Source organism: Colobus angolensis, unplaced genomic scaffold (assembly GCF_000951035.1).
Source record: "Colobus angolensis palliatus isolate OR3802 unplaced genomic scaffold, Cang.pa_1.0 Scaffold87, whole genome shotgun sequence".
In the NCBI taxonomy this organism is placed as follows: domain Eukaryota; kingdom Metazoa; phylum Chordata; class Mammalia; order Primates; family Cercopithecidae; genus Colobus; species Colobus angolensis.
Window position 1 is genome coordinate 6,197,641 of NW_012122598.1, and position 12,268 is coordinate 6,209,908.

Below are 12,268 nucleotides of genomic sequence, written 5' to 3' on the forward strand. Positions count from 1 at the left end.
TTTTTCTACCCGCAGCTCATTCTTTTCAAGGGAGTGAGGCCCTGTGGCCCTTGATAAGAAAATGAAGAGTAAGAAAAAAAATGATCTTTTGATAAAGGTAGAAGAATCACCTTTTCCTTAGCTGATAAGGAATTTCTCTAAGAATTCTGGTTTTACAGACATTCCTAAATTCTAATAGCAAGAAATGTAATACCTCATAGAATCAAGGGACTGATTTTGAAAGAAACTACTTGGGGACAAAACTTGTAGTGAGGAACTAAAAAACATTAAAAAAAATTGGAATGTTGTTTTGTAAAAATATGAGCTATAGGCTGAATGTTTTCTCCCTAAAAATCCAATCTAGAAGAAAATTTGGAAGTGTCCATAATTTCAGGGATAAGCCAACTATCCAGAGAAAAGAACTGTTCCCTCAACCCAACAACTGCAATAAAAGGAACAAACCACTTCAATACTATTAAGGATAACAATGGATTTATAAAAAGATGCTCAAAAACTAGCGAGTTCAGTCGATGTCTAAAAAATCCAGAGTGTAACTGGAAAATTTTTCTTGTGTTGTTGGAGATATACATATAGTGAATTTGGATAAGAGAAGAAAATATGTATGAGTTGTCAGGAAAGGCTTTACAATTTTTGTTACATTATACTTCAGGGTTTGTTTTCCGAGCTTTGCTGGTCTGAAACTTCAATGAAGAACTTATTCAGTGGTGATTAGACCCTTTCCTTAAATGGATTATGCTACATATTAGATGGATTTGTATTTGACAGTCCATTTAATAATTTACAATAAAAAGAACTACCTGCCAGACTGATATTCAAGTTGGCCAGTCAATGAATTTTCTATCCCAAAGGAAAGACAATTTTAGAAATCAAATGAAGATCATAAGGCTACTTGATTATGTATGAAATCAGAGCTGGAATTCAGCTGCACCATGTCATCCAGGTATGCTTGCCCACTGGTCTAATGTGTCCACTCATTTTAACAAGCCTCTTTCCAGTCTTCCAATTTTTAGTCCTCCAAGTTACTCCAAGTTTTAATACCAATTTTTAATATTCCAAGTTACTGTTTCACTTCTTCTGATTACATCAAGCTCTCTGATTGCTTAAGTGAAAATTTCTCTTTAAAAACTACCAGCTTCTGACTGTGTCCAATCAATAAGAATGTGTTTCTAACATAAAAAAAGAGTATGTCAAGCAAAATCTCAGAAAGAATCCTTTCATTAAGGTCTTCATTATTTGTGTCCTTATTAAGAGCACATGGCTAACTAAATTTACTAGCAGACACCTCTTTAAAGCAGCATATAAATAAAAATTTAAATGCAGGAATAAAGCTCCAAAATCCTTTAAAAATCTGGGGATTCTATTATAAAACAATTTCTTAATACATTACTTTAAAAACAGGAGTTTTCAAATACTGAAATTGCCACTCCTTTTTCACAAACCCTTTATGATCCCACGCTATATAAATGAATGATTTAAATAACTTCCAAGCAGCATTATTAATACTGATTGTTTGTTGTTAAGAACACACATATGAATAAAAAGTGAAGCAAAGCTGGGTCTGGTGGTGCACACTTGTAGTCCCAGCTACTCGGGGAGGCTGAGGTGGGAGGATCGCTTGAGCCCAGGAGTTCGAGAGCAGTTTGGGCAACACAGAGAGATCCCTTCTCTATAAACAAGCACACAAAAAGTAAAGCACTACAGATTTCAGTTGGTTATGAGGTAAAATCTATTATTTGTCACAGTGATAAAACTTCTACATGGCAATTTAGATATTCTGCCATGTTGTTAAGTTTCTAGACAGCGGAGATTTTGTCTTGTATATCTCCAGCACTTAACACAGAGTTTAGCACAAAGAAGGTATTCAATATATAGTTTTTAAATAAATGGATTATGGTAGAGGACAGGCCTTACAATCTCACATTATAACAACCGCAGCTAAAATTTATTGAGCACTTACTATGTGTCAAGCACTATTTAAGAGCTTTAACATGGTGTGAGGAGTTCACTCATTTAAATCCCCTTCAAAATTACCATCCTCATTTTACAGATGAAGAAACTGAAGCATACGGAGATTAAGTAACTAGCTCAAGGTCATTCTACTAGCAAGTGATGGAGCCACAATTCAAATCCAGGCAGTCTGGCTCCAGAGCTCAAGCTCTTAACTACGACTCCATACTATTTCTTTTCTGACATGGTCTCCAAGTTATATGATTCTATGATTCCATTTAGATAAAAAGGCTAAACTAATACAAAGATGGCAAGGGAAAACAAAGGGCTACAGACTAAAGTATTACAATGAGTGTTGCTTTATTTTGCTGGAGCAGAAAGAAACTGTCTTGAAGTTTATAGTGCTTGAGCCTAAAAGAAGTAGCTGCTTCTCTTTATTAAGTCAACATATTTTTGGTTGTGTTTAGAATATTATTAGCAACTATCCTTAAGAGGCCTTGGTGACAGATGATTCTGAAAACTGGCAAATATCATACCAAAAACTAATGCAGGGATAAACAAATCTTACTATTTGGGTTAATTTTTTTAAATTTTATTTTATGATATTTTGCTGTTTTAAAAATCAGCTATGTCCATCTGTGACAGACTGGATTAAGAAAATGTGGCACATATACACCATGGAATACTATGCAGCCATAAAAAAGGATGAGTTTGCGTCCTTTGTAGGGACATGGATGCAGCTGGAAACCATCATTCTTAGCAAACTATCACAAGAAGAGAAAACCAAACACCGCATGTTCTCACTCATAGGTGGGAACTGAACAATGAGATCACTTGGACTTGGGAAGGGGAACATCACACACTGGGGCTTATCATGGGGAGGGGGGAGGGGGGAGGGATTGCATTGGGGAGGTATACCTGATATAAATGATGAATTGATGGGTGCTGACGAGTTGATGGGTGCAGCACACCAACATGGCACAAGTATACATATGTAACAAACCTGCACGTTATGCACATGTACCCTAGAACTTAAAGTATAAAAAAAAAAAAAAAAAAATCAGCTATGAAGGATAACAATGTTCAAAAATGGGACAGAAACATGAATGTGAAGTGTTTTGAGTTCCTTGAAAGAACTGTAATAGGAATCAAAGAAGAATGGAAAAAAGCACTGAAAACTGTTTCCTGCCAATCACTTCCTATCAAAAAAATAACTAACATTTACTTCTCTTTCTACAATTTAAAGAGTACTTTTACATGAAATTTGTTCACTTGACCACCAACCCTGAAAATATCATTTCTACTTAGAAATAACATGCATATACTGATTGGGTCAAGCCAGAGGAAGAAAATAAAGGCAAGCTCAGAGAAAAAGGGCCAGATGTAATACTGTGTAACAGTATTCCAGTGACATTTTTCACTTACTGAGAAAAAAATATATAGCACAAGTCTTTCTATTTTAACAGTCCTACTGCTTAGCATGGCTGTATAATGATAATAATAATGATAAAGAATATGGATAACTAGGTGGATCAGGTAGATAGAGGATTTACCATGAAACTAGGGGGTATTTTAGGATTTCTCTAAATGTATAGAAGCGGAAACATTAACCCTGAAGCACGTGCGCGTGCACACACAAACACACACACACAAAAAATTGTTTTTTAGGTGCTAAATCTAATTCGCCTACTTATACTTATTATAAGGCTAGATTACATAACAACCTCAACTGATGCTATTTAAAGAACTAAAACATTTAGGTGGACAAATAACTTTTCTTTTTTAGTCAATCGTAAATCTTTAAGTCTGAGAAAATATCATCTATAAACTATGGTCAATGAATATGATTTTTTTCATTAGAGAACATGCAATTAGATGAGTCAATCAAAATATTCTAGAATATTATAATCTTAAATACATATATCTTCTGTGCAAGGACAATCATCAAGAATTTCCAGTTAATTGTTACAGACTCTTACCCCTTCTTTTGGGTCTGTGTGGAGTCCTCCTCCTGCATGACCATGCCAACATGTCCTCTTTTCTATCAGTGGCCATACCTGGAGAGCCTAATTGAAGATGATACCAAGCAGTCCATTAGCTATTACAGAATTTCAGATGTTTCAAAACCTGGCTTAAACAGTCTAATCTAATGAATGTTTCCAAAACAAATTCACAGGTATAGTATTTAGTCTGGCATAGTAAAGCAAAACACCTCCACAATTAACTTATAGCTAAATTTATATAAAAAATATTAAGATAGAACAAACTCAGTGAAGTCACTTTCTCTAAATAGCTTTTGAAACTGATGTTTTAAGGATTTAACCTGTTTTACACTTCTACTTGACTTATACTGGCTTTCCCAGTGTCATTCACTACTATAGTGCTGATAATCTCTTATTTCATTATTGGTAAGCAAGTATAATACATAGTTAATTTATATCTCACTTGCTTTCCTTGTCTATACATTTCTGTTTTATAATTAATACAGTTGATTTTAAACAACTGATTATTTTTCTTGTTGTACTGGCTCATATATACATTTAGAAACAAGGTATTTTTTAATATCTCATAATCTGTCTTATGCCTATATTGTAGTCATTTGCATACACTGTTTTGCCTTTCTTATTATGTGATAAATTTCTGAAGATCAGAGACAGTGTCTTTTATCTTTGTATCTCCCATGGAACATACCACAGTATCTTACACATGGGCAAGGTAAGTTTCAATACTTGTTGGATTAGATGATTTTTCAGTAGCTATAATAATCAATAATTAATGAACAAAGACACAGTTCTTTACAAATACAAATGTGTATCAATATCATACATAGCATAACAATATCAGCTCTGGGCCAAGCTATGAAAATGGAATTACAAAAAGTAAAAAGTGCCTTCTTGTTCTCACCAGTTGAGATAGAAAAAGTAATTGCCATAAACAGGATATCGATTTTTGGATCAATAATCTCAAAGCACTTTGTAAAAGGAAAACATCAAAAGGTAATTCTTAGTCTGACAATGTCTCTCTGTGCCATTTTTTCCTCTAAAAGATTGAGCAACAAGTCTTATCAAGGGGTCTGGTGAATACCACACAAGATAGTGAGGTCTTCAACAAAACAAAAGACTAAAACAGAAGTAAACTTAGTGGTGTCATAGACAATAAGAAGACTAAGCACATTTTCCCCTCAACACTTTAATAATGGAAAATATAATTCATTTCTACAGCCTCTGCATAAATTAGAACAATGCCTTATACCTTAACGGCAAATAATTATTAATCAGAAAGAAAAAATAAACAAAATACCCAGAATTTAGACTGTCTTCTAATTTTCTCGTCTTTTCTATCATGGAGATTTATGGGTCTCATTTCAAAGCACTGGGAATTTTTAAAGATGTCTTTCACTTACATTAGCAATGAAAAATAACCTCATTGACACGTAAACTCAGCACTACCTACCTCATGGGCTCTAATAAGCTTAGAATCCCTTGATATTTCTACTATCTGAACACTGGTAACATAAAAAAAAAAAGCATTTCACATATCAGATATAAATTAACAGGATAAATTTAAGTGTCAACAAGTTGCTATTACATTTATAAAAGCTTTCTGAAAATATTACTCTAGTTGGCACTGATTCAAGAGATTCAGATAGAATTTTCCAGGGATAGAAAACATCAAGACTTCCTCTGTATTTCCAGAAGCAGAAACATAAATTCTTATTCATCTTGCCAGCATTTAGAAAAACACCAAAAGGGAGATGTAAAATATGTAGTATACATTGGGAAATGCTCCAAGGGCTTACAGGTTTTCCCTAGCTATATGTAGATGTGTTTGCTCAATCTTACCTTTGCAGCATCTAAGAACTGTCTTGAATTGCCTTTTCCCAATCTCTGCCATGTGATACTTTTTAATGACTCTGGGATCTGCTGACAAGGAAAAAAAAGGGGGAAGTTTCAGAGTGGACACAATATTCAAAGATTATTTCCTCTGTTCACAAACATACACAAAATTAAAACCATAGCCAATATTGGAGAGATGATTATGCTTTTAATGTATGCCTAAAAAGACAAAAAACAGGCTGGGCCTGGTGGCTCACGCCTATAATCCCAGCACTTTGGGAGGCCGAGGCGGGCAGATCATGAAGTCTGGAGATCGAGACAATCCTGGCCAACATGGTGAAACCCTGTCTCTACCAAAAATATAAAAATTAGCTGGGCATGGTGGTGCGCACCTGTAGTCCCAGCCACTCAGGAGGCTGAAGCAGGAGAATCGCTTGAACCCATGAGGGGTGGAGGTTGCAGTGAGCCGAGATCGCGCCACTGCACTCCAGCCTGGCAACAAGAGCGAGACTCTGTCTCAAAACAAAAACAAAAACAAAAAAAGACAAAAATAAAATTTGTGGTCCAGGTATGGAAGTAAATTGTATTAGTCATTATAAATGTCAAATTGTACTTTCTTTTCATCCCCTTTCTTTCTGGTTTCTGTCTGTTTCTTTTCTTTTTTCTTGGTCTTCGCTTCTTAAATCCCCTAAAGTCTTCAACCCACTTTTTCTTAAATGGCTTTTATGTTCTTTTCAAATACTCTTTTGTTCTAACTCTCTTTACTGCATTTCATTATGCTCCACATCTTGTTTCTGTGCCTTCTTTAGTCTTAATCTGAATGCTAAATTTATACACTAGTCACAAGATCAGTTTTGACAAACGATTCTATGTAACCAGATGATGGACTCTGTAAGCCAAAAGGAAAACGCTGCTAAGTTCCCCAACTAACTGAATGGCCCCACTCTTGGCCAAGGGGACCCCAAAGAAACCTGGAAGTCTAGTTCAGGCCATGATGCTGGTTGGGGGGGTGGAATTGGACATGCCTCAATACACCCTCGTCCTTTTGGAGTTCAGAAACAACTGGCCAGTATTAACATTAAAACAGCGATCTTAAGACTGACAAAGCAGAATTTGTGGCAATGAGATGCCAAATTCAACCCGACTGCTATAGTATCATATGACAGATTAACAGACCCTGAAGGAAATCGAAGTATTTTATCCCAAAAATAATTTCTTTGACATATTCTGAAATGGCCCTACAAATCTGTCTCTTGTGGGGGAAATTTGCATTCGACAGAGACTCTCCTTCCCTTACTAAGTCTTTTCTGGAAAGTCTGACACCTTTTAAGGTCTGATAAGAGACATTCACCATCTTTTATCTCTGAAGCTTGCGACCTGAAAGCTTCATCTACATGAGAAGAACCTTGGATTCCACAAGCCCCTGTTCAAACTCAAGCATTTCTTTATGCTGAATTCAACTCTTCAGGCAGGGCTTAACTCTTTCAACCTACGACCTGGAAGTCACACCACCCCCCACCGCCTGCCCCTATTGTATAAACAAAAGTTTAAACCAAACCAACTGGGACACATGTTCTCAGGACCTCCTGAGGCTGTGTCATGTGCCATGGTCCTTAACCTTAGCAAAATAAACCTGTAAATTGAGACCTGTCTCAGATAATCTTTAGTTTGCAACTCCAATCAAAGTTTCCTTGAGGCCATTTTTTCCTCGGTAACGTTTCAAAAGTGGAGCTGAAAGAAGGCAGAAGAATCTCTCCACGTGAAATACCACAGAGACATCTGCAAAATGGACAGACACCTTTTTGAAATCTACCATCAATTTAGTGAGGAAAAAATTTGCTTCTCAGGTCAAGTCTCTCCCAAAGTATCAGAGGCATTTGAACCAGAGCAACTCCATCTTGAGTAGGGGATTAGTAAAATAAGGCTGAGATGTGCTGGGCTACATTTCCAGGTGGTTAAGGCATTCTAAGTCACAGGATGAGCTAGGAGGTCGGCACAAAATACAGGTCATAAAGACCTGGCTGATAAAACAGGTTGTAGTAAAGAAGCTGGCTAAAACCCACCAAAACCAAGATAGCGACAAGAGTAATCTTGGGTCGTCCTCATTAGTACACTCCCACCAGCACCATGACAGTTTACAAATACCATGGTGACATCAGGAAGTTACCCTATATGGTCTAAAAAAGGGAGGCAAGAATAATCCACCTTGATTATGTGCTTATCACATAATCAAGAAATAACCATAAAAATCTGCTCTGCCTACAGAGTAGCCATTCTTTTATTCCCTTACTTTCTTAATAAACTTGCTTTCCCTTTTCTCTAAGGACTTACCCTGAATTCTTTCTTGCATGAGATCTAAGAACCCTCTCTTGGGGTCTAGATTGGGACCCCTTTCCAGTAACATCTTTCTGGCAACCACAGAAGAGACAATACTGAGGAAACCCCCAACCTAAAGGCTAACTTTGGGTAAGTGGTGAGGTCCAGCAGTATCTCTCTAGAGACCACCGAAGGGACTATACTAAAGAGACCCCTGACCCAAAGGAAAATCACCTGCGCACACCTTTGGCTGACTTTGGGTAGGTCGGGTGCATATATGTAAGTAAAGAATGGGATTGGTTAGACGCCCAACTTAGGGGTGTTACAGCTTCTCCTAAGACAGACAGGGTTAAAGGTTCCTCTCAATAAAAGGCAAGGACACCTGACTGATCTTGGGTTCCAGGCCCAACTTAGGAAGGTTAGGGTCCTTCCTAAGATTTAGGGGGTTAGAGGCCCCTCTTAGTAAAGTCCCTCTCAGCTGAGAACAGGTTTGGCACTATGGGATGTTAACCACAATTCTCTTTGGATTAATCTGTTTTGCACTTTTCGCTGATGGCTATGGATGACAGCATTAGGCATGTATAGGACCATGGGATATGGGGACATTTTTCCTCCCCAAAGGGGGAAACTTGAGAGCTGATGGGACTGCTGGAAAAAATCCCTTCGCTACCGGCAAGTGGCCACCTGAAATTTTCAGTGTCGCTGCAATGGGTAGGTCTTTCTCTGGCCTCCCTGAGCTCTTTGCCTTCCCCTCCCAATGTAGGCAATACTTTTCTCCCTTTCCTTTCCTTTCTCTCTCTGTGCGAACTGGTTGAATGAAGAGTAAAAATCACTGTTTAGCTCCTCTGTAAAATTTTGATTAATTGGAAAAAGGATTTGTGAAGCTAGTCTTAAGCTGTAGTGAATCAGTTATACTTTGTGCTATGAATTTGTCTTTCTGTATCATTCTGTCATAAAGAGGAGTACCTTAAGATAGAACATGGGCTTAGGATCCCATAAACCTACTGTTCAAGACACCCCAGAAAACTTGTCAGTCACGTCCTTGGGAGCTTGACCTTGTAACCCCGTGGCAGTGCTTTCTTTTGGTCTCTGCCATCACAATGGCAGCCGGGGTGCAGGATTCAATTCCTGGCTTAAGGAATGACCACTTTCTGTTATCTGTGTGACTTTCTTGAACTTTTCCTTTCTCTGAGCACCTGTGAAGTTACTTTTGGTAAAGTTCAAAAGCCAGAAATATCAGCCGGCTAAAGTCTGGTAACAAGAAATTTAAAAGGCCTTTTTTTTTTTTTTAAAAAAGAGCACTATGGTTAAAAGTCAGCTAATTAAAAGCAGATATTCAAGTTCTAACAGCCTGGGACTCCTTAGGAAAAAAGAGGAAGTGCCACAGATCCCATTCTGAAATAAGCTTCTGTTTTCCTCATGAAACTTCAGGAATAAAAAGTAGATAGATTCCTCTCAAAATCTAAGGCTCTGTTCTATTTTGCATTCCATTATCTGACATTTTTTACTTTTGGGGGGTAACAGAAACTAATTTGTATTATGAGAGAACTTTGGTGTATAATAACTAAATAGGAAACATACTTTTGGGGACAGCTAATGGCAGTTATGGGGAAATACTCAGCTCTGCAGGTTTGGATCAGAGAAGCATGCTCTTAGCCACCTAGGAAGTATGGAGATGTCCCCACCCCACATTGAGAGATTAACACTCCCATGGGGATGAGCTGATTCCCTCTTTTTGGGATCCAGAATCTGGTATAAAAATGGGACCCTTAATTTCTGGAGATCTGTTTTGCCTTCCAGCTGTGCCTGCTTATTAGGCCCTAGAAACTTCAGGCTTTAAAGAGAAACTTAAAAACCGGCGAATGAAGAACCTTACAGCTACAGGACTTTCTGTCTCTCTGGGTATTTATATATGTTGTGTGTATGATGCTTATATCAAAAAGATCTTTTACTAATTGGCTTGATTATAACAAGAGTTTAGATCAAACATTTTATCAGAAAAGTAAAAAGTATAATGACTTTTAGTTCACATGACTTAAGTAATCTTTGGGAAATAGAAACAGTTTTACATCCAAGGTGTGTAAAGAAAGTGAAATGAGTTTTTGGTAAAAGATTACAAGAAGGCATGGAAATATGGATTTTTCTGCCTAGATTAAAGGGTTAAAGGATTGTTTTAAGTTAGAATAAAGCTGAAAGTCTGAGCAAGTTGTGGAAGGTTTGTGAAAAATTAATCCTGTAAAAAAAATTACATGTGTGACATATTGGCTAAAGTTAAAGGGGGTATTATTCGGTTTTTCCGTAAATTGAACACTGGAATAAAAGCACAACAGGTTTTTCTTAGAGCACTTATCTACTGTTTAACAAAAATTTTTGTAAAGGGTTATAAAAGGTTTATGAGAATCTTACCTTATTGTCAAACATGAAAATTGGGTAGATATGTCTATAAGGTTTTGTTAGGAACTGGGTTTGACATCAATAATGCACAGATGCAATGGTGAAATTTGGCTCATTTAGTATAAAAATCATACAGGAAGCATTGTCAAATATGAAATGGTATTTGACTTTCTTTGGGCTGTATTTATATAAATATGTTACTGGTATCTGTTCCAAAATTATGTAAAACTCCTATAATCCTGATATAACTTTGTGTATGTTATTAATAGTTATAATTATTATGTACAATTGTATGCCACAGAAGTAACCAAAACTTCCTTGAATAGTGGCTGTCCTAGGACTTTTTAATATCCACAACAAGACAAATGTTGTCTTGTTCTGATCCTCTTCAAAAGGTGGTTTATAGTCAGCTATAGGACTTTGACAGGTGTTTGTAAATGCAGGTGTCTGATAACTTTGGAGATTATGAAATTAGAATAGAGAAAAAAAACTTTTAGGACTCTCATGGAGAGCTAAAATGTTTATGAATATCAAACAGAATAGGAGTTAATTGAATGTACTGAACTAATATAAGACTGAAGTAATCTTTTTTACTTTGCTTAAAATGTTGCTGATCCTTTATTTTTCAGAGTCCAGAAAACTTTTAAGCTATTTACAGCTTGTAGCAATTGAGTAAAATATACTCCTGTAAACAAAATTTGGAGCCTATATGGTTCTCTCTACCCGATTTCTCTAAAATTTGGAAAATATTTGTGAGTATTCTTAATTTATGGAAATATAGTAATTTGCATAAGTGCAATAATAAACTGTTTTCTTGGGTGGGTATGGTGGCTCACGCCTGTAATCCCAGCACTTTGGGAGGCCAAGGCAGGCAGATCACTTGAGGTCAGGAGTTCGATACCAGCCTGGCTAATGGTGAAACCCTGTCTCTACTAAAAATACAATAATTAGCCGGGTGTGGAGGCGGGTGCCTATAATCTCAGCTACACGGGAGGCTGAAGCAGGAGAATCACTTGAACCTGGGAGGCAGAGGTTGCCGAGATCATGCCACTGCACTCCAGCCTGGGCGACAGAGCGAGACTCCGTCTCAAAAATGAATAAATAATAAATAAAAATAAATAAACTGTTTTCTTTTGCAACAGGACACAATTGGAGAAACTGGTTATTTTACCAAGGCTTTGACTGGAATGGCATACTTTCCTTTAAGGAACCTAACTTGACTTATAGAGTCAATAAAAGCCCCTTGGGAAAACTGGCCTCACACCTTGTCTACATAGTTCCTGTGCAGGGTTCCTAAACTATGGTAAGTAAAGAATGTCGCTTTCTAACAGGTCCAGGAGCCCCAAATTATCTTGGGACCTCAAGAGGAAAGGAATTTAATCAACTGATAGAGATTTGAGGGTACTAACCCATGACTGGGCTCGGATTTAAAAAAAGTCTTATCTAAGATTCCTTATGAAGCAGAGTTCCATCAAAACCAACTGAAAAAGCCTATGTAGGCTGGGCATGGCGACTCACACCTGTAATCCCAGCACTTTGGGAGGCTGAGGCAGGCGGATCACTTGAGGTCAGGAGTTTGAGACCAGTCTGCCTAACATGGCAAAACCCCATCTCTCATAAAAATACAAAAATTAGCCAGGTAAGGTGGCATGCACCTGTAATCCCAGCTACTCCAGTGGCTGAGGCAGAAGAATCACTGGAACTCAGGAGGCGGAGGTTGCAATGAGCCAAGATCGTTCCACTGCACTCCAGCCTAGGCGACAGAGCAAGACTCT

The 12,268-nt window shown here is 37.3% G+C and overlaps 1 protein-coding gene across 5 annotated transcripts in view; it reads right to left on the reverse strand.

The window, feature by feature from the left end:
- The window catches only part of ABCB7 (ATP-binding cassette, sub-family B (MDR/TAP), member 7), a 106,652-nt gene that overhangs the window by 54,792 nt on the left and 39,592 nt on the right, over positions 1–12,268 (reverse strand). For 2 of the 5 annotated variants that reach the window (XM_011930676.1, XM_011930679.1), the window contains 2 exons: positions 5,790–5,870; positions 3,927–4,013 (listed from right to left, as the gene is read on the reverse strand). In XM_011930676.1, coding sequence (XP_011786066.1) covers positions 3,927–4,013; positions 5,790–5,870 — 168 coding nt within the window. The remainder of the gene's footprint in view (positions 1–3,926; positions 4,014–5,789; positions 5,871–12,268) is intronic. The other 3 variants (XM_011930680.1, XM_011930677.1, XM_011930678.1) reach the window with 2 other exon arrangements.